Source organism: Melospiza melodia, chromosome 1 (assembly GCF_035770615.1).
Source record: "Melospiza melodia melodia isolate bMelMel2 chromosome 1, bMelMel2.pri, whole genome shotgun sequence".
Taxonomy (NCBI): domain Eukaryota; kingdom Metazoa; phylum Chordata; class Aves; order Passeriformes; family Passerellidae; genus Melospiza; species Melospiza melodia.
This window is the reverse complement of record NC_086194.1, coordinates 17,014,399-17,037,617: the sequence shown is the minus strand read 5'-3', so window position 1 is coordinate 17,037,617 and position 23,219 is coordinate 17,014,399. Positions and strand designations below refer to the sequence as shown.

The window sequence follows — 23,219 nt, the reverse complement described above, 5'->3', positions numbered from 1 at the left end:
GCAGTTCAGACCTTGCCAGGAGACTGAAATGGCCCTGGGGAGCAATGTGATGGGCAGATGGGGATTGAGGGGGCAAACAGGGCTTGAGAGAGTGCAGCTGCCTGCACAAAGGGCATGTGAGAAGGTCTGTGCACCCTGCTTGTGGGCCCACAGCCCAGGGAAATGCTCTAAGTCTGTGCCATGATGGTGGGCACATGCCTCAGATATAAACCCAGTGACTCCACAGAGAAAGCCTCTGAGATATTTGAGGCTTCCTTGCAGATGGGACTGGTGAGAAAGGAGACTTCAGTAGAAGCAGTAGGTTGCAATGAGTGCCCACACTTTTCTGGAGAAAAGAGAAATATCTGCAGATGATGTGCACAGGGTGTTGCATCATCTGGCTGAGTTGCAGGAAACAGTTAAAAGGCTGTGCAGTATGAGAGAGGCTGAGATGGAGACAGATAAGTGTTTTCAGAACCATACACCTGTAGCAGACAACACAGAGAATGTGACATCTTTGACCCCTGTGAGCTGCAAAAGCCTGACCCTGCTTCATTCCCCACCTTCCAGCGCTGCAACCAAAACCAGATATGAAGCTTTAACTGCTGTAGACACCCATGAACAAGGTGTGTGAGGAGAAACAATACCAGCAGCAGGCAGTGGATGCCACAGAAGGAAATGACAAATGCTTGCAGTGGGTGGCACACTGTTAAGGGGTATTGAGGCACCCATCTGCTGGCCTGAGAACAGGATATTCTTTGATGACAGTGGCCTATATGGGAGGGGTGGATTCCACCTCTCTGGAAGCACAACTTAGTGAGCTTGGCTTTAAACGGGAGGACTCTGGCTGGGGGGGTGGGGTCCATAGTGGCAACACACACCATTGAAACCAGCTGTGGAATATGTCTAGCCAACAGAGTAGTGACAAATTTTCCTTATTTGTCTGGCCAGAAGGCAGCCACCTGACACATCAAGTGTGTGTTGATCAATGCATGCTGTCTGAGGAACAAACAGCAGGAACTGGAACTTCATGCATCAGTCAAATATCACAAGAACAACTGAACCATGGTGGGACAGCTCACAGAACTGAGGAATTACGATGGATGGCTGTTTTGTAGAGACAGTTTTAGACTGTTTTGTAAAGACAGGCAGGGATGAAGAGGAAAATGAGTCATGATGTATGATAAGGAAAACCGCAATATGTAGAGGTCAACTACAGCAATTGAGATTCTGGCTGGGCAGAAGATGAGCATTTCTCACAACAGGAACAAGAAGTCATTGGAATAATCTCACTAGGGAAGTGGAATTCCCCAGTTTTGACACTTTTAAGATTCAGCTGGAGAAGGTGCTGGCTATCTGGTGCTTTTTCTATCAAATATTGCAGCAGGTGATCCCTGAGGTACCTTCCAACCTGGTATTCTATGATACTATGAAAATGCTTGTTTGTATTTACTATAAAGGCTACACATGACTCAAAGCTAGTTCAACCCCCCTTTTTTTTTTTTTTTTTGGAGGGGAGGTGTACCTATTTCTGAGCATTTATGTTCCATCATTCATAAAAAATAACATCTTAAACATCTAAATGTAAGCCCTGATACCAGATGCAGTTACTCAGTAGAAGAATTTTCAGGGGAACTTTTTGAGATAGCTGAATGCAATGTCATGTATCAAGAATAGAGAGAGTGGGGATTTTACAGGATGTGGTATTTCCTTCTGAGAAGCTGCAATTCTGAAAAGGAAATGGGGAGTACTGTTAGATAATATTCCTATTTCACTTCTCAGATTAAGTGTATAGAAAAAAGAATTAATGTTATCCCTACATACACAAAAAGGAATATTGAATAGGTATAGGGAAAAGATCGTTCTACTGCATTTGCCAGTGAAAGTGGTTTTATATAACTTTAACTCTCTCAATTGATCTGATTTTCCCACTGCAGATCTTTCTCTGTTGTGTTTGGAGAAGAAAGCTAGATGGTTACCATAGACTATGTGCATAAAATTTGCACAGCTCAGGTTAAATGGGGGGAATCCTATCCCTGTCCCAGAAATGTTCAGTTTACACGAGGCATGCAGATTCCAGATTCCACCTCCAGCAAGTTAAGAGAAATCTTCTTGTGCTCCATCCGTTCCTTATCATTCAAATTTTAGGAAAATTTTGCAAATATATTGTGACATCATATCTTCTCTTCTACTTGATCATCAGGAAAGTAGTTGCTTCTGTCCATGCTCAAACTATTAGCAATGGCACCAGATTATCCACAGCTGGTCTGAATGAGGCAGGGTCTGGATATTTTTTCAGGCTTTCAGCAAATGCATGCGGACAGTTTTGCATAATTTACTGTCATATAAAAAGCTTGTTTTGGAATCATACATAAGAGTACTATTAAAGTGGGAAAAAAATGCAAGAAAAATAATTTAGAGGCCAGAAGCTGCTCTTCCTTTTACTTCTGTTCCTCCTGAGTAGCCCCACAGAGCAGAGCCAATAAAAAGAACTAGGGGTTGTCACACATATTACTCTTTGTGGTGGGGTCTTTTTCACCCGATGGATAAGTTGAGCTCCTGGCATAGCAGAACCCTGCTGTGCTTGGTGTTATTAAAACTTCTATAACAATAACAACAACAGTGATAATAAGTGTACTGGAAAACTTCATACCTGTGGAATTAAAAAAGTAAAAACTACTCCCTTATTCAATGACACATTATTTAATTATTATTAATTATAATTATATATAAAGATAATTTTTGAGATTTGACTGACTGGAAATTATTTTGCCCAAGAGCCAGTGCTTTTTCTTATTAGGTTTTCATGACAAAGCAGAAAGACATATTTGTGTCACAACCCCCTATCTTGTCAGAGCACTGCTTCAGTGAAGAAAAAATATCTAGTGATTTGTGTAGTATCTTTCTTGTGTCCTGATGGAAACAGGGAACCCACATGTATTTTTGTCTTAATATCTGCTTGGAATTAAAAAGCATTCAAAATTTTTTTTGTCTGTGTTGTTTTTGAAAGACACGCAGTACCACAGATACTTCACTCATGCATGTTTTCCCACCAGAAGACAGTACAAAACTTGATTGAAATAATAAAGACTAGGAAAAAAAAAAAAAACATAAATAATAAATAAAATAATTAATAAATAAAATAATAAATAAATAATTAATAAAATAAAAGCTGTTTTCCTGTATTCGAATGTCAGCTGGATGTAATTGTTTGGGGAAATACACATATATTTTATTTTTCTTTTTGGACTTATCAGACATAGGTCTGGATAGAAGAAACCAAAGGTTACATTCGGAGGTGAACAATGTAATGGCATGGGAAACAAAACAAGTGTAGTGCCTCCTATTTGACACGTCTTTGTTTCCCTTTTCAACTTTTTACTTTTAAATTTAGATGAAATGCATGACAAATCAACATGCAACTGGATGACAAACCAACCTGCAATTCAGTTATAAATAGGCTGCCTACGTTAGTAACAGGCTCAATCCATTATTGCTACATTTGCTTCCATACTTAGTTCCTACTTCTGTTTCTGTCGTTGCTCAAAAGGATTGAGCAAGAACTTGGGTTTATTAATATATTCCAACTATGATGAGACTAGTCCAAGTCATTAGCACTCAGGCAACACACTGCTAAACTGTAAACAAAAATGTTCAGAATCAATTATGTGAACAGCTCTTTCTTAGTCCTTCACTGGTGTTCACATTGTTCATATTGTGTTTGGATCACTGGGGTTCAGATTGGTTTAACTTGCATTGAAATTAATGACCACAGGTGTGCAGGATTCATTTCAATATTCTACCAATACCTAACCAATGCCTCAAAATATGGCTTAGCAACCATTGTTTTCAGGTGCTGATTGTGAAACTGTAACAGAGGTTCCACCGTGAATTCCTAGTTCACTTGATGAATCCACATTCTGTTCTGCCAGGGAATGTCAGTGGTACCAGCACTAACAAGAGTGCTCTTTAGAGAAGTGTAAACTATGGAGATTCTCAAGTCACTTTCAGATGAGCCATCTTGTTAATAAGCCTTGTAATGACATCAAGGAAGTATGTTAATTAAGTGAAAAAATCATTAAATAACTCCCCAAAACCTCAGAATTGGGAAAGGTGAGTGACTGAGATATTCAGCTATGGAGAGCAGAATTTAAAGCTTTTCAGAGCAGGTTATGAAGCTTCTTGGTGGCAAAATAAAATAGAATAAACTGTTTATTCTGTCTATAAACAGAATAAACTGTCTATAAACGAATAAACTGTTTATTCACAGCACAATGCTTTTTTGCTTTCTTTGTGGAAAGACTTGAGTCCCACCATCAAGGAAAACTTAAATCATAAGGGAATGTAACACTGTATTTCCATTACAAAATCAGAAGAGGAGAAAGATGAGTTTAGGTGGTTGGGATGAATTCAGATGAGGGAGAGTGAAAAAGGGGTCTAGCAGTGACTGCTAGACTTGATCCCTTCATACATTATTTCTGGATCTTCCAGTCTTGTTTGCCTTGTAAGCAGATGGCAGTTTTCAGAAAGAAAGTTCAATACTGCCTTTAATGTTGTGATAGACTCAGAAATACTTTGGGACTTTTTGTCTTTTGGCAAGGCTTTTGTGCTTCTACATTTAAATGGTTGTGCTCAGTAAAAGAAAGCAGCTGTGGAATCAAACATGAGACTCAGGTTTTAAATTTGTAGAGAGTTTATTTTTCATTTTCACAGATGATGTCTCCAAAAAAGAGGGCTTTAAAACCAGTTCATATTTATTGATATTAAGAGTAAACCAAATTGAATTGTTACTTTAGAGACAGAGTATTTTAAATCATAGTCTTAGGATCATAAAGACTTATGAGCTATTTCATGGCAAAATATCTCAAATTAACTGTTTTGCTAACTGTAAAAAGTTAGATAAGATAGAGGTTTTACTACTGTTTGGTGTGAAAACTTGTGACATCAAGAATTTACTATTTCAGGGACTTAGTTTTGAACTTTAGTCGGGTTTACTGAGTAATCACATGACTCATTTTCATTTTTCCTTTGAAAGGCGTGAACATTTTAGCATGCCCATTTAAAAAAGAAACCACAGAGAATCCTATATAAACGACTTCCACAGATTCAGGCTATTGCTCCACACCACTGAGATGATATAAGGTAAGAGTTACATAGCTCTAGAAATGCTAAAGATATGTTTTATGTTATGATTGGAAGGTTCTTAATTTTCTATTACTTGCTATTTAAGTAATAACTTAGAAAAAATACTTAAAGGTACATTTGTGATCAAATATTTTGTTGGAATTTGCAGCCTCAGATTAGCAGTTACATTAAAATATGAAATCACAGAATCATAGAAATCATAGGCAATTTGGAAAGAATGTAAAGGAAATAATTCTTGTGTCAATTTTGAATTTGTATTATTAGTAAAATATAATTTACTCCTAGAAAGTCAGATTGTCATCTCCATATTTTTGCTAGGTGGCATTTTAACTTTTTCTGCCTTTTCTGTTCTTAATGGAACCTAGAAGTAAATTTTTCGAAGTATGAATCTGAGCAGTTATTCCTAATTTCACCTTTCAAATAGGTGTTAATATTTCTTTCTTTAAAGAAATATTAATTCTGAGTGATGTGTGGGGCTGTGAAACAGCCTCATCTCTGCTTCACTACTGTCAGTCAGTGACTGAGAAAAGCTCTTTGGGACCTGCTGTGCTATCCCTGGCATGGAAAGTTCTCCCCACTGCCAAGAATCCCCCACAAAACCTTTCCAGAGGAGTCTTCTCCTCTTTGTGGGTGGAAGGAAGTCCAAGAGGACGGTAGGGATTAGAGCAGGGCTTCCTAGTGAGCTCTAATTGGGTCAATTGAATTGATTCTCTTCTGACAAGTTCCTTTCTCAGAATCAAGGAAAAAGAAATCATCTGTCAATTCTATCCTGGGGTATTTAATTTGACCCCAAAGAGAATTCTTGTCTTTGCCATCTAATTTGTTGAAAAGATTCACCATTTGTTAGCAGAGGTTAAACAGTAAAAAGGAAGTGTGTGTGCATGAGAGAGTTTGGGGAATTAAGTGGGGAATTCCCTCTGGAAATAGAGACAAGAAGAAGAATGTAGTACAGCACTCGTGTGGGCATTGTTATTTGTCACCACAACCAGCAATAGATCATTCCAGATTAAGTAAGTTTTGAACAAGTTTGTGGGTTTGTCGGAAGTTCATACTTTAACCTAATATTTATTCAATGGTAAATGCATAATTGCTGGACTGGACTGACAGTGCTTCTGTCTTGTGTAGCCCCGGAGATGGAGATCGAGACTGCAGATGAAGTTGCTATTGTAGGAATAGCATGCAACTTTCCTGGAGGTAACTTTGGGGTAAAAGCAAAGCAGGCTGTTTGAAATCAGAGAGTTTTATTAATGTTGAAATGGAGGAAACCAACAGTTGTTGGTTTGCCCCTTAGTTGGATTGTTGCTTTGTTCCTTGTGGGATCTTTTTGAAAGGTGGTGCTGTGGTGGAAACGGATTAGTTTAAATTTGTCTGCTGACAGACAGGCAGACAAAAGAAGCTGAAGTGCTGGCTGTGGGCAGGGCATTGAGGTGCACATGAAACTCATACAAATGAGCTGGATAAGTCTGGGATGATTTGAACTTTCTGTGTGTTCACTGGCTGGGTGATTGTGTAGTGTTACAGAACTCTGCATCCATAGGAACAGGGCAGATGAAGGGCTGGACATTCTTATTTTAGCCATGCCTGTAATATGAACAGATTGGGTTTTCCTGGAAGAAAGCTTCTTGCTTTATTACAGTAGGTGGAGTAGATGCACTGAGATGGCAGAGAGAAGGTGGTCAAGGATTTTGTGGGGTTCCTTTGCTTTTAGACAAGCAGTGAGGGGATCAGTCATACTTTTTCATTTTCCTCTCACTAAAGAATGATCACTTCTTTCTGTGGCAAGTCTGCTTGAGCAGCCTAGATTTACAGGTGGGAGGTCCTTGTTGCTGATTTTGCATTTCTGAGTCTGCATGGGGAGGGGGAGCACATCATTTAATCTGTTTGCAAAACTTTCTACAACAGGAGATGGAATTGACAATTTCTGGAAGGTCCTGGTGGAAGGCAAAAACTGCACCGTAGAAATCCCCCCCGAGAGGTTTAATACCAAGGAGTGGTATGATGCAGATGGTAACAAGCCAGGAAAAATATGTACAACACGAGCTGCTCTTCTGGATGAGTGAGTCTGTTATCCTGCTGCACCACTGACTTTTGTAGTACTTAGACTATGGGCACAGCTGCTCAGGGGCTGTGATAGGGGGAAGAATAGCAAATTACAGTAAGGTCAAAATAAGTGTCTTTTATTTGAATCCCACATTCACCTAAAAACCTCAGGGTGTAGAGCTTCATTCAAAGGAGAAGTTGACATGCACAGAAGAAATCTTATTGTCTCTTGAAATTTGTACTTGGCGGGGTTGAACCATAGGATCCAGAATTACTTTAATGCTTAGTCCCATGTTAGATATTGAATCCTGCTCTGAAATCAAGAAATTATAAAAGGCAATATAAATCTGATCTTGGGATCCAAGATTAAAGTTGGGCTTGGTCTTTTGTAAGCATGGGCCTGTTTTGAAGATGCTTTTAAATATAAGTACACACAAAGTATTTATGAATGTATTTTTAGAGAAGCATGGGTATCTGTTGAAAACAGACCTGAGCTGATCCTCTACTTTTTGGTTTTAAATTTAGAGCATTGGTCTGTATTTGCTGAAAATAATCTGAAAAAAAACCCAAGAAAACAAACCTAGAAAACCAGGTTTTGTGGGGGATTCTTTGCAGGGAGGAGAGATTCTCATTTTGTTTATAACTTGTTGAAGCTCTGATCACATTACTGCAGAGGGAGTCTCATTCTGCACATTTCATAGTTTGAGGAGTCCAGTTGGTAGCAGTGCAATAACCACGAGAATAGAAATGGGTAGGAGTGGGCTCTTAACTCTGAAATGCAGAAGCATTGATAAAATGAAGCATCTTTGGCTTATAAACATTTTCTTCTGAATTTCATAAATGGGAACTGTGGCCAAAACACCAGTTATTGCTCAGCTTTTCATGAAGTTGCAAAAGATGTTTACTGTGGGTCTAGAAGTAAATGGATGTTATATACATCTGTCATATTTTATTCTGGTCGGTGTATTTCAGATTTAATTCATTTGACAACCACCTGTTTGGGATTAATAATATGGAAGCAGAACGCATGGATCCACAACAGAAATTACTGATGGAGTGCACATACAAAGCCCTGGAGGATGCAGGAGTCCCTGTGGAATCTATCAGTGGCACCAAAACAGGTGTTTTTATTGGTAAGATGAAAATTTCATGTCAAAGAAAGTGTGTTTGAAGCTCACAAAGATTGGAGCAATCCTTCATAACCTTTCAATATGTTATCTAGCACTGGATCTAGACTGGAGATCTAAAGCTACTGTGCTATGGCACTAGTGGTTACTTTTGGTAAGAATTACCAGGCTACTCTAGAAGTTCGTGGTACAATTCCTGTATCTCTTTTTGGTGCTCTTCTTCCTATGTTCAGGCACTGAAGGGAAGCAGGAAACTGCATCTGCAGCCCAAGCCTTCTTAGAAAAGATACTCCCAAGCCAGGCTGTGATGTTCCACCCTTAAGGGGAAGGGAACACCCAAGCTGTGTAATTGCTTGGGTCTGCAAGAAAGCACAAAGATTTAATAGTACATTACACACTTGGCATGGAAATTGGAATGTTAGTCCCTGACCTGCTACATAAGCACATGGCAGTGGGATGTGGATAAAGAGGCGGGGTGGAAGGAAAAAAACAAAGGAAGAGAAGAATTAAAGAAGAGGAGAGAGAAAGAGGGAAGGAAAGAGAGAAAAAGAGAGAATGAAAGCGGAAAAAAGAGAGAAAAAGAGAGAAAAAGAGAGAAAAAGAGAAAAGAAGAGAAAAATAGAGAAAAAGAGAGAGAAAGAGATCACCAGTCCTTCTTCCAGTGTTGGTCTGGCAAATGACATATGCAGGGTCTTCGAGGATCCCGCAGATTTGTTGGGGGTACCTTTTTATAGATACGTTTCCCTGCCCTGAAGACGAGTTGCTCTCTTTCTATACAAATTATCATGTCCAGTTCCTTCTTTCAGACCTTTTTTGGAAATGCATCAGAGTCTTTGGGGTTCTTGGGTGGTCTCAATGCCCTCCCTCCCCAGCTTGACCTTGGGTCAATATTTCATTCCTGTTTCTGTCCTGGTGCTGCCCATTGTTTGTTGATGGGGGTAGAGTGGTAGGAAAGTGCCCAGCAGAAAAGGACCTGGTGGTGCTGGTGGTCAGCAGCTGAACATGAGCCAGTGTGTGCCCAGGTGGCCAAGAAGGCCAGTGGCATCCTGGCCTGTGTCAGCAATAGTGTCACCACAGGAGCAGGGCAGTGATTCTTCCACTGTGTATGGCACTGGTGAGGCCACATGGTTGAGTTCTGTGTCCACTTCTGGGCCCCTCCATTCAGGAAGGAGATTAAGGTGCTGGAGTAAGTCCAGAGAAAGGCATCAGAGCTGGGGAAGGGTGTGGAGCACAAGTCCTGTGAGGAACAGCTGAGGGAGCTGGTGGTGTATAGCCTGAGAAGAGGAGGCTCAGGGGTGATTTTACTGCCCTCTACAACTGCCTGAAAGCAGGGTGTAGTGATGTGGGGATCAACCTCTTTCACAGGCAGCTGGAGACAGGATGAAGGGACGTGGATTCAGGCTGTGCCAGGGGATTTACAGGCTGAACATTATGGAGAAATTCTTCACAGAAAGGGGTGATTTGATACAGGAATCACTTGCTCAGAGAGCTGATGGAGTTAACCATCCCTGGAAGTGTTTGAGGAAAGATTGGATGTGGCACTTCATGCCATTGTCTAGTCAACTAAGTGTTATTTGAGCACAGGGTGGACTCAGTGACGTCAGTGGTCTTTTCCAACCTAGATGATTCTGTGATTTTGTGATTATGTCTCTGTGGAGCAGAACAAGGATGTTTATCCCAGAGAAGTGCTGCCCTACCTCCACATGGTCCCATCTCATTGTGCTTTTTTTAACAATTCTTGGTTATTACTGACAATCCTTGGATGGCTCCCTGGCTATCCGGCAATCGGTGTTTGACACGTACACATTAGCTCCTTATCTTCTGGGCTTCTACACAGGCCTACACTTTCCCCCCAATATGCTGTTTTCCAGTATAATTTTGGTTGAGGTGTTCTGGGGATTACTATCCTTTTAAAGCAGCAGAAATCCTCCTGTGAACATTAGAATGGTACCAGGGTGCACTTGTCACACTGCCTTTGTTACTCCCAAAAAGTTACAGACAAGATGATACCAGATGCCGTTGAAAGATATTTAAAGGACAATAATAGAGTATTAGCACATTATTGCTGGTGTAATCTGTGTCTCTTTAAAAAGGAGTTTTCTGGGGGAGTTTGCTTGATGCACCTATAGGGGAAATGTTTTAGATTTAGTCAGAGAGATGCTCTTCTTCCATTGAGGGCACTATTCCTTCCTCTCTGAATAGAGCTACTGCGCTCTCCACATGTGCTTATGGACTTGGGGATCCACAATATTTCAAACGTTGCATTCCCAGAAAGAGGACACAACTGGTCTCACAGGCCCTTCTCTTCTTTACTATTTTTTATTGGTTGCAAGTGTGAAAAAAAGGATAAATACAAAGTATTGGATGTAGTTTGTGCTGTGACCTTTAACTTGGTACATGTGAGGAAATGAAGCTAATGTCTTGTACATTTATGTCTGAACTACCGTCTTTGTAACTTGTTGATAAATCTTGTCATAGCTAAACTAAAACAACCTGAGTCTCAAAAGTGTCACACAGATGTCTAAGGAGACTCCAGAAATCTTAGCTGCATGATAGAGTGAGCTGAGCTATCAGAAAGGGCATTTCCTGGGCAGGTAGCAATTTCCTGTCATTTCTTGGAGAGGTAGGAATTTCTACTGTTAGCTAGGTTTGTGTATGCTGAGTCTAGGGGAAATTGCGGTGACTTTTCCCTTTGACTTGTGTTGGAGCAAAGCTTCATGACAGGAGAACTGATGCCATATGGTTTCATCTAAACACTGAAAACGAAATCACACCACCAGGTTTTGAGCTGTACATGCCTATTGTTGTCTTGGGTTAACTTGACATGTATCTGATGTTTTCCAGGGCTCATGAATCGAGACTATGAAATCATGGCCAGCAGAGCTGTGAATGAAATAAATCATTATGATGGTACTGGAACAGCAATGAGCATTGCTGCCAACAGGGTCTCTTTCACATTTAATCTGACTGGACCATCTCTGACTGTCGACACTGCGTGTTCGTCTTTTCTTTTTGCTCTGCACTATGCCTTGCGAGCCATTAAATCAGGTAATGGGACTGAAGAGGTGCTGGACAACAAAATCAGAACTCCTACCATTTCTGTCTATCACCAGGGCCATCTCAACATGAATATGTTTCTGTTTGACTCCAGGAGACTGTGAGGCAGCGATCTGTGGTGGGGTGAACTGCATCATTCACCCCCGCACCTTTGTATCTCTCACTAAAGCCAAAATGATCTCTCCAGAGGGCATAAGCAAACCCTTCTCCAAAAAAGCAGATGGCTATGGAAGGGGAGAAGGCTGTGGTGTTGTTTTCCTCAAACCGCTGAAAAAGGTAAGATTTTTTGTGAAGCAGCCTGAATTAAGACTGGTTGCTTGTCTGAATTTTGTGTCTTCAGCTCTAATAATGACTATTCCAGAGAAGTTTTTCCAATCTAAGTTTAAGAATAATGAACCATTTATTTTGAATTTATCAATTTCCCTAACATAGGGAAAGGAACAAACATTTAGAAGTTAGCATCATATTCTGGTTGTTCTTGGCTTTGTTTTGTTGTTTTGTTCTCTACAGAAAAAGCATGAGTTTATTAAAGACAATTTAACTTTCATGGAACAGGCAAAGGAAGACTACAGCAAAATCTGGGGTGTGATAAACATCAGTGCAGTCAATCAGAATGGTAGGTCCATAACTCCAATCACGAGACCGTCTCAAATAGAGCAAGAGAAGTTACTGCGCAGCATTTATGGAAGTCGTGTTGATCCCTCAGTTGTGCAGTACATTGAAGCCCATGGCACAGGAACTGCTGCTGGAGATCCTACAGAAGCTGAAAGCCTTGGTAATGTCATTAGCAAAAAGAGGTCTTCCCGAGTTTCCATTCTGAAAATCGGTTCAGTGAAAGGAAATATTGGACACACTGAATCAGCTGCTGGAGCAGCCGGGTTAATCAAAGTGCTCCTGATGATGCATCATGGGAAGATTGTTCCATCCTTGCATTACTCAAAGGAGATGAGCAGCATCGATACGGAGAAATTAAACCTTGCTGTTGCCACTGCTGTAGAGCCCTGGGAAGAATCCAGTGAATATGGAAGAGTAGCTGGCGTCAACTGCTTTGGATTTGGAGGAACCAATGCTCATGTTGTAGTCAGGCAGGTGAAGCAGCCAGAGCCTCTTCCTGCCTTTAAGAAGCCCCTGGAATTAGTTCTGCTGTCAGCGGCATCCCCTAAGTCCCTTCAGATGACAATGGCCGACACAGCTGAGCAGCTGAGCGCAAGGAACTCCGTAACTCTCCCAAGCCTGGCCTATACCTCTGCCTGCAGAAGAAGCCACGCCAGCTACAGGTACCGAAAAGCATTTGTCACAAATTCCCTCCAACACTTGCAGCAAGAGCTGAGGTCGGCAGCGAGCACGGAACCTGCCATATCCAAAGCAGAACCACAGCTGGTGTTTGTGTTCTGCGGCAACGGTGTCACGCTGAAGGAGTTCAGTGAGGCACTGCTGAGCTCAGAGCCGGTGTTCAGAGACAAGTGTAAGGAAATAGAAGACCTTTTTCAGCAGCATGCTGCCATCAGCCTCCTGCCAGCAAGAAATCATAGCCCAAAGGACTTGTTGAATCCAGAGCTTTGTCAGCCCTTGCTGTTTGCCCTGCAGGTTGCTGTAGCTTCCCTCCTGAAGCACTGGGGTATCAAGCCCGTTGCTGTTGTTGGCCACTCGGTGGGGGAGGTTGCTGCTGCACACATTGCTGGGTACCTGTCCCTGGCAGATGCTGTCAAAGTGATTTATCACCGGAGCAGGCTGCAGGCAAAGACTCCCAGTGGCAGAATGCTGGTGGTTGGAAACATCCCCGTTGAAGAGATTGCTGAACGCCTGCATGCCTACTCAGGAAAGGTGTGCATTGCTGCTTTCAACAGCCCCATTTCCTGCACCTTGTCTGGGAGCGTAGAGGCTGTGGAAGCTGTCCAGAGAGAGTTAGCTGAAGCTTTCAGACAGCGAAACATCTTTCTTCATGTTTTAAATGTTCCAGCTGCGTACCACAGCCCCAGCATGGACATGATACTTGGGGAGCTGGAGGAGCAGATAGAGCCTTTGGAAAAGCAGAAGGGGGAAATGGAAGTGATTTCAACACTGACTGGCATGGCTGCATCTGAAAATGACTTTTCTCAGGGCAAATTCTGGGCGCAGCATACTCGTGAGCCTGTTGCTTTCACACGAGCCATCCAAACTGCAGCCAGAGGCAGGGAAAACGTGGTGTTTGTGGAAATAAGTCCTCACCGAGCACTGCAGCGAAGCATAAAAGAAACGCTAGGGAAAGGCACAAAGGTCTTGTCCTCTTTGCAAACAGATGCAGAATATCAGACGCTCTTCACTCTGGTAGGAAATCTGTTTGAACTGGGATTTAATCCCAACTGGCAGCACTTTTATAATGGGTATCAAAGTGTTCCTGTGGCCATTCCACGATATCAATTTGATCGCCAAAAACTCATGAGCCTGGATATCCCTCAACATGCAAGCCGAAGCGGTGTCAGCGCCAGTCATTCTTTGATTTACGGCATAAACAGTGACAACTTGGAGTTTGGCTGCCTGGTGTCCCAGGAAACGACACCGTACTTATATGAGCACAAGAACAATGGGGTGGCCTTAGTCCCTGGTGCTTTCTATGTGGAGCTTGGTCTGGCCTCTGTGATGAGCAGCTCAGAAGCCAAAGTGCCTCTGAGCACTTGCCAGCTGAGTATCAGTTTTTCTGCACCGTGTGTTCTTACACAGAATTCCCAAGTGCTGAGTATCAAGCTGAGTCCACAAAAAGCCATGACAACCTTTGAGGTTCTCTCTTCCTCCAACGCAGTTTATGCTGCTGGCCAAGTGGCCAAGGGCCTTGAAGGTGTGGTGGAAGAAAGCAGCATCTCCTTGCAAGCCATCTATCAAAGATGCAAGTCAGTGATTAGCAGAGAGGAGCTTTATGAAGCACTGTCTCAGGTTGGCTTTCAGTATGGCTCCATATTCAGGCAGCTCAGTGATGTGCATTATTGCCAGGAGCTAAAGGAAGCTATAACAAGCATAAAGGTGAATGAGGAGACCGCCAGAGACATGTACAGCTACTGTATCCACCCAGTGCTGCTCGACTGCTTTCTGCAGATGACCGCTGTCCTGACCTCAAGGACGCTCCACTCCAGAGCAGGCTTTCCTTCAGGGATAGGCAGCCTGGTGGTGCTCCGCCCGCTGCAGGAGGAAATGATGATATACATGAGAATGAGCAAATCCACCGGGAACTGCCTTGAGGTCTGTGGGTGCTTTGTGGACAAACACGGCTCTGTTTTGGCCGAGCTCAAGCGCGTTGCCATCACTTTCATGAAGGAATCGTCTTCCAGAGACAATGAGTTTCTGTTTCAAAACAAATGGAAAGAAGTCTCCCTTTCACAGACAATTGGACATCTGGGGTTTAAGCCCAGAGTCCTTGTGTTTGCAGACAAATTTGGGATAGCTGAGCAGCTCAAAAAACACTTGCATCCTGCTTCGACATATGTTATGTATGAAGGCTGGGATTGCCTCGTGGAAGGCGATGCACAGAACAAAATGAGAGCAGAGGTTAAGGACTATGATGAAATTCTCTTCCTGTGGGGAATCCAAAAGTTGAATGAAGATTCCTCGAGGAAAGCAGTAGATCAGTTGGCAAAGTGCTGCGAAGCCTATCGCCAGGTAGTGGTGGCCCTAAGAGAGAAGAGGTCTCGCTGCTCCGTCAGAGTGATCACCTACAGAACAACAGAGAGATATGTGGACCACATTAACTGTGCGTTTGCATTGTATGGCATGACCAGAGCCTGTATTGTTGAATTTCCAGAAATCACATTTCAGTTGATTGACCTCAGCTCCTCCACTTCCCTGGACATCTCAGTGTTAGCAGATGTTCTTATCAAGTACAAAGGTGGGGATTATCCAGAAGTCTGCATCAGCCAGGGAAGAATTTATGTGTCCGAAATCAGACGCACACCTTTTGTAGATGCAGATTACACCCAACCCGTAAGATCACTCCAGAAATCACAATCATTCACTTTGTACACTTCTGATCCATACACAGCAAAAGACTTGTCTGGGGAATTATCCAGTGGCACTGCAACTCAGCTTGACAAACAGAGTGTTGAAATTCAAGTGGATAAAATTTGTTTGCACTCAGAAGATTATTTTCCCATTAGTGTTTCTAGCTGTAACTTTGGTAATACCCTATATTGGAACTCCCAGGCTGGGGACAAACACAGGCTTCTAGCTCTTGATTTCAGTGGCACAGTCACTGCAACAGGCAGTGATGTGAAAAAAGTGAAAGTGGGAGATCACGTGGTTTCATGTTATCCCACTGCTGCATCATCCAGAGTTCAGATTCCAGGAACAGTTTGTTTCCATGCAAGGAAATTCCCATTCCTCCAGAATGTCCCTAGTGTGTCATACTTCATCATTGCATGGGAAATCTTCACTCAGAGGTTACCCAAAGGAAAACATGGCAGAACATTGGGTATTATTACTACAGAGCCATCCTCAGTTCTGTGCCATGTTCTTTCTGCAGCAGCGGAAGGGATGGGTTGGAGAACAGTCCTTGCAAAGCCCACTCCTAACGTGTTGCAGTATATCAACCTGTGCAGTGCCCTTGTTATTCTTCCTCCAGTCAACAGACTGTCTCAGGAGGACCTGGCCCACATGTCCTTTCTTAAAGATGTGGTGATCGTGTGCGGCAGGCAACAGTCAGAATGCATCCAGAATGTCAGTGAAATTGGTCATGAAAACGTCAGCTTTCATATCCTTGCTGTTGCCCACCTTTTCCAGAAAGCACCTCTAAAGGAAGTGCAGAAGACCATACATGCCTGGATCAGTTCCATGGATATGAAATGGTTTAGAAATCTTTCAGGTTCTGTTTTTCAGCAGACTGAGAACTTTGAAGGGCTAAATTCTGTGATGTCCTATTTCACCTGCACTTCTGTCCCCCTTGCTGTCCTGAGGAGGCAGAAGGACATCAGTGTGCTTTCAGATATCCCATTGTACGAGCCCCAGAAGCAGCTGTTCAAGCAGAATGCTGTTTATGTAGTAGTTGGGGGGCTCACTGGACTTGGCTTTGAAACAGTGAAATTCATAGCTGAGAATGGGGGAGGGTGTATTGCAATTCTGTCCAGGAGAATTCCCAGCAGTGAGAAGCAAGAAGAGTTAAGGGCTTTGCAGCAGCAGTACAAAGGGAGCAAAGTAGTGTCTGTGCAGTGTGATGTGACTTTGAGCAGCGATGTTGAGAAAGCTTTCCAGTCCATTGCCACCACCTTTGTGGGGAGTCCCATCAAAGGGGTGTTCCAAAGTGCTGTTGCTATACACGACGGCCACCTTGAAGTGCTGAAGCTGGCTGACTTCCACAAAGTGCTGAGCCCAAAAGTAGCAGGGACCCTAAATCTTCACTGGGCTACCAGAGACCAGGAGCTTGACTACTTTGTGTGCTACTCCTCTGTTGCTTCCTTTCTGGGCAATGCCACCCAGACAAACTATGCAGCTGCAAACTCTTTCCTGGATCTCTTCTGCCTCTACAGGAGGAACTGTGGGCTCTCAGGCCAGGCCATTAACTGGGGTGCTTTGAACCTCGGCATTCTGCTCAACCAAGACCTCATTCAGAGCATTCTGGAATCCAAGGGCGTAGACATTCTGCAAGTGCATGAAATTCATGACTATCTCAGGAAGACCTTACTTATAAACAACCCGCAGCAATCTGTTGCCAAATTGAACTTTCACACTTTGTATCATCATGTTTTTCGTCAGATTATTTCCCTCAAAAGTCGCTTTGTAACACTTATGTCAGAAGATTACATGAACAAGATGGAAACGTCTGAGGAAGCTGAAGTCCCCGAGACTGCCTTTCTCAAATCTGAGGACTACATCACCTCACTGATGAGTGACCTCACAGGAGTGAATGCAGATGAACTAACCATGAATACGCCACTTTCGTCTTTGGGCATGGACTCGATGTTAGCCATGACAATTCAGAACCGTGTCTTTCGGGAGAGAAAGGTGGACATACCCGTTGTGAAACTGCTTGATCCTCACACAACTCTGTCAAGTTTAGTGGCGGTGTTTGAAGAAACAAGCGATGCAGATGGAACAGCTGGAAAGAAGAATGCTGTGATTGAAAGTGCAGAAAATGGGAGCTGGCTATAGGAATCTCCCCAGTCAGGAATTGTGTAACTTTGACAATACTCAGCCCTTTGCAGCGTGTCAGAATGTGTAATTGCAGAACGTCTGGTGATACTGAATGTACTCATTTGGACTGACTTAGAAAACCCACCCCAGGTTCTTCTGCCATTATTCTGCTGGCTGTGTTAATTTCAGTCTGTTGTTTGACTTTTTACTTTCAATGTATTTTACCTTAATTTTCAATAGTTTTAACTGGAAATAAATAGGCAATTTTGTACACGTTTTATTGCGTATTACATTCTTTAAATTGTATTCAAATTTTGATGAGAACTGTGTATTTGTGCCTCTACACAGTAAATATATACACAAAGCTGCATAATCTTATCAGCATTTTTCTGATATTCTATTGTTAATATATATTTTTTAATATTACCAAATATTTTTAAATACAGATGTCTATTTGAAAGTCTGATGTCAATTTCAAAAACCTAGTTTTGCTTGTCTTGAAAAATATTAACAATTTGCCAAGTGTTACCAATTGTGAAGCATACAGAAAAGCAAATGTTTTTAATTATGAATTAAGAAATTTTTATGAAAGCCCAAATAAACAGGAATAATAAAATTTTTTAAAAAAGCCCCAATGTGTATTTTCATCCTATTTTTTTCCCTTATTTGCTCTCCTACTTCAAATTTTGGAAACCCTAATATATGCCCTGCTTTTTTCCAGTGAAAAAAGCAGTCTTTTCCACAAAGACACTGAAGAAAACTTTGTTTATAGTTTTTTAATATGGGAATAGGGTATTGTGTTGTTTCTCCCTTTTCTACCTAATTCTGATGAGTTGTCCTTTGCAGATCTAGTTGTATTTTTCCAGTGTCTGGAGTACCCATGGTCTATTAAGTCCCCCTGAAATAATCTGATCTCCAGGCTGAAAAGTTCCCTTAGTCTGTCTTAGCTCTCGTGCGCCGGCCTCAAAGGTCTCGGTGGTTTATGCCAAAAGTGTTCAGGCTTATCTCTATCTTTCTCATGCTGGAGGGCCCAGAGCTGGATCAGGGTGCTGCTACTGACTCACTGCCAGATGGACTTGGCACAGCTGATACCACCCTTCAGGCCTGGCAGGCCTGTGAATACTCCACCCAGCTTATAGTTGTCTTTTTCAATCTATCTAGCATCAGTTTGGCTACAAGGATGCATCGGGACACTGCTGAAAGTCCTTATGGAGTCAAGGTGCATAAAATCTCTCTCTTCTCATTGATTTCATTCTTTAAGGTAATCAGGCTTGTCAGCCCCCATATCTCTGGAAAATCTGTGATGGTTGTTGCTAACCACTTTTTCATTCATGTCCCTTACTACCCGAGTCATTCTGAGCTTATGGCTCTGTATGGGCAGAGGTGCCTGTGACCTTGCCCAAGCATTTTGGGAAACATGGTAATGAAGTGAGGAGTAGTTAACATGTGTACATGTATATACATATATACACATATGCAGAAAAGCACACGGAGGATTTCAAATCCAGAGTGGTTCTGGTGTGGCATAACCTGACCAACAGCCAGGCAAATTACAAAGCAGAGTATTTGTTGTCTGCAGCACATTTGTTGTACTCGTTTTCTGTGCTGTTCCCTGTGCAAAAACACAAGAACCTTGTAGCACCGATGTCAAGGTCAAAGCAGTAATCCAACAGGGCTGCTTCGCACAGCAGGAGTATATAAAGGTATATTATATATTGTCATGCAGATTTTAGCTGCATGACAATCTCTCACAGATGTCCACATTGCACAGTTGTGACTGAATCTATTGATTTCAGCCTTTATACAGACAGGTCTCATTCTAAAAGTTTGAACCACCAACTTTGGCTGGCTGCAGTTCTTTGGTTTTCTCTCACCAAAGCCATCACTGCTCCGTTAGTACTGTGAAATCCCTCTTATCTCTTCTATGTGTTTTGCTTTTGACTGCTTCTGTGAATCTCCATAAATATTCCAAAGGTCAGAATAGTTGAACAAAAACAAGATCATTGCCAGCCTCCAGAAATACAATGAGAAACCTAAGCTCAAAAAACGCTCAGGCAAAGCATTTTCAGCTGCAGCCAGGGCAATTAGAATTAGCAGTTTGTAACACAGAGTAAGGCAGCAATGGCAGAGCGCTGACTACTCTTTCATTTATAAATAATAAATACATAGACCATGTGACCAGAAAAATAGCCCAGGAAATCCACACAGATGACAAAATAGCTCAGAGGATCATCAATATGATTGATGTCCTGAAGGCAGCAACTAGCCAAAGAAGAAGGCAAAGATACCTACAAGCAACAGAATGGACTGCAAATAGAGAAACAACCTGCAGTACTGTAAGAGCAGTGAGAAAGTCCTGAGTCCTGTTCTGTCCTACCAAACATCATAAATGGAAGAGATAAACAGCCCTTTGCCATTGGCAATGCTTTTCCTAATACAGCCCAGGATCCCATCAGCCTCCTTGGACCCCCACTGCTGGCTCATGGACAACTTGTTGTCCTCCAGGACCCCCAGGTCCTTCTCCACAGTGCTGCTTTCCAGCAGGTTGACCCCCAACCTGTCCTGGTGCAGGGGGTTATTCCACCCCTGGTGCAGGACCCTGCACTTGCCCTTGTTGAATTTCAGACGGTTCTTCTCTGTCCATCTCTCCAACCTGTCAGGGCCCCTCTGAAGGGTTGCCCAGCCCTCTGGGGTATCAGCCACTCCTGCCAGCTTTGTCAACTTGCTGGAACAGAAGAGGCCTCTGCCCCTTCATTCAAGCCATTGATGAATCAGTTAAACAATACTGGGCCTGGTATTGAACCCTAGGGGACCCCACTAGTGACAGGCCTCCAGCTTCACCCTGTGGCACTGATTATCACCTCTGGGATCGGCGTTCAACCAGTTTATTTTAAATAGATTTAAAAGGCTTTGTTTTCTTCATCAGCTGTCAAACATGATTGCAGAGACCTGTACTGCCACTTCCTCCTGAAAAAACTGATGTTCTTCTCAAAACCTGAATTGCATTTAGATAAATTACTTGTAAAAAAAAAAAAAATCTGTATCCGTGTTTAACAAAAGGCTTTTAGTGACAATGTTCTTTGGTGTTTGCAATTAATCTGAGATAGCTAACTAGATAGGGGTATTTTTAATGATTCTGAGCCCTCAGTCTCCAAACTCTCAATCCTGTCATTAGAGGAAAGATCCCATTAACAGGGTGCATATTCAGTAATCAGATTAATGTGACTGTGGGACAATACTTGAAAAGCTATTACTTTTTCCAGGCAGAGCCTGAAGTGATATAACATTTGGACAAACTGCTAAAACACCTGGCTCCCCTTCTCTGAGTACAACCATAAATGCAATTAGTCAGATATGTTCTAAACAAAACAGAACAGAACATAAATACAGAATTAATGGCACAGAGCCCTAATGGTTCTTTGGAAAATGAGCTCATGGATGGACTTTTTGCTTAGGCACTTCATCAAAACATTCTCCTGTTGCATAACAGGAACTTGCAGGCTGAACTAATAAATGCATTATCCTGCAAGTAAACCAGCGTCTGTTTCCGATTTTGCCTGGATCATAAAACACCTGATAACATCCATGTTGGCCCGGAGGCGTGTTCTGCACCTGGGCAGGGGCCACAACCAGCCTGTGGCAGGACTGACATGGCAGTGGCCAAAGCTCTGCCAGGGCCCAAGAGTGGAGCTGGTGTGGCCATGGCCTCCCCCTGTGCCTCTGGGAGCCTCTTCCCCATGGTCCCAGCTGCTCTGCCTTGGCCCCAGGCCCAGGCAACCAAACCCCAGGCTCTCATTAAGCCAATATGTATTTTCTCCTTCAGATAACACTCCAGAGATGTAGGCATTCAGTTGATAGTGGGAACGTTACTGACAATGGCTTTTTTCAGTCATACCTTACAAGTGCATCAAACATTGATTTTTACTGTAAAAATGCTGTATCATAAATGGACCCATGTAAATGTTTTACTTAATGTAGTCAACAGATTAAGACATGTCTAACTCAACAGGCTGCTCCTATGGTGCTGGTGGAATTTAATCCTCACTCTGCTACTCAGTGTTTGCACCTGTGACCTCAGAGCCAATTATAAGAAATGGTGACATTAATAACAAAACAAGACATAAATTTTTTGCAAGATCCTTGGAAAGCTACAGCAAAATTACTCAGACATGTGAGGCTCTTCGGATGATGAAGGGACTGGAACACCTCACATGTAAGGAAAGCCAAGGCAGCTAGGATAGTTCAGGAGAGAAGGAGGCTTAGGGGAATCCTATTAGCGTACATAAATTCAGGAGGGGAGGGTGCAAAGGGGTAGAGCCAGGCTCCATTGGTGCCCAGTGACAAAACCAGATGTAACAGGCACAGACTGAAACATGAGAGGCTCCCTCTGAACACCAGAAAACACTTTTTTATTGTGAGGATGACCGAGTGCTGGCACAGATTGCCAGGGGGAGGTTATGGAGTCTCCATCCTTGAAGGTATTCAAAAGTCTTTTAGACATGGTCCTGGCAACATGTTCTGTGTGTTCTGGCTTGAGCAGGCAGTTAGTCCAGATGGCTTCTGGAGATCTCTCCCAAGCTGCTGTGATTCTGTGAAGTCCATTGGCAGGTGGATTTGATCATCTCCATCAGTTCAAATCTTGGGTAATGTATTAAATAGAGCCTAGTGGAAAAAAACCCAAATCAATTCAGAAGCCTGTGACTGATCTCCTTCTTTCCCCTTTACATCCCTTTAGACCACCCTTCATGCTCTGAGGGAAGACCAACTCCCCATTTCTGAAAGAAGTGCCCAGAGAGACAAATTTAATTATGTTTATGTATTAGTAAGAAAATTCCACAAATTCCTGAGTATTTTAAAAAGTATTTTTGTTAAAAATCAGGCCATCATATTCACTTTGACCTCTAACTATAAGACATATTTTTTTTACTTTTAAGGAAGCATTTTCTATTGCAAACTTAGAAGCAAATCCCATGCATCAGTAAAACACAGAATATGATTTCCATGCATGCTGTCATTACCTGTGACTTTATATGTTACCTGGAATTCATTAGGAGATGACAGTCTTACCTACTGCTTCACACAAAGACCCTCTTCAGTTAGACTCTTCAGGTCAGACCAAATCATTCTAGATTAGTCGAGGGTGAGAACAGTACTTTGAGAATAGCTGACACTGCACAGAGCAGACAGGCTGTTTCAGCTGCAGTGTTAATTTTGACTACTTGGACAACAGCATGTGACCCTGCAAGAAAGAAGCTGACCCATTATAGAAAAAACAGGCACCTCCATCCCAGGGAGTGATTGGAATCTGACTCCATTGATTCAGAATGCTGAACAATACAGTTTTACTAAAACTATATTGTATTACATTATAGTACACTATATTAAAGAATACTATACTACAAAGCATAAATCCTATACTACTAAAGAATACTAAAGCAAAACCCATGACTGTCTTGAGACAGCCAGGACACAGCTTTGACCAGTAGGCTAATTAATATAAACAACCATCACAAGAATCTAATTAGGAACTCACTTCAGGTAAACAATCTTCCCAACACATTCTACATGTGCAAAAACAACAGGAGCAGCAAGTAGAGATAAGAATTGTTTTCTCTTCTTTTCTCTGTGCTTCTCTAGGAAAAAACCCGGGAGAGAGAATTAACTCTCTGTTCAGAGAATGTGAATGCCGCAGACCCACTCTCTTGTTATTTTCATGGATGGATTTAGCAGAGTGACATCTTCGATGTAAAGTTAGTCACAGACACTCCATGCACACAC

At 42.3% G+C, this 23,219-nt stretch overlaps 1 protein-coding gene across 1 annotated transcript; it reads left to right on the top strand.

Annotated features, from left to right (window-relative positions):
- Positions 1–6,203: 6,203 nt before the first annotated feature.
- On the top strand, positions 6,204–17,468 carry LOC134429375 (mycocerosic acid synthase-like). The gene is made up of 6 exons (XM_063176528.1): positions 6,204–6,318; positions 7,027–7,180; positions 8,137–8,297; positions 11,136–11,339; positions 11,443–11,624; positions 11,904–17,468. The coding sequence occupies exons 1-6, from the start codon at positions 6,204–6,206 to the stop codon at positions 17,457–17,459; spliced, it is 6,372 nt and encodes a 2,123-aa protein (XP_063032598.1). The 3' UTR covers positions 17,460–17,468.
- Positions 17,469–23,219: the final 5,751 nt, after the last annotated feature.

Coding starts and splice junctions, on each gene's coding strand:
- LOC134429375 (XM_063176528.1), top strand. CDS start 6,204: ATGCATAATTGCTGGACTGGACTGACAGTGCTTCTGTCTTGTGTAGCC. Junction 11,340..11,442: donor CTTGCGAGCCATTAAATCAG/GTAATGGGACTG, acceptor GTTTGACTCCAG/GAGACTGTGAGGCAGCGATC. Junction 11,625..11,903: donor TCCTCAAACCGCTGAAAAAG/GTAAGATTTTTT, acceptor TTCATGGAACAG/GCAAAGGAAGACTACAGCAA.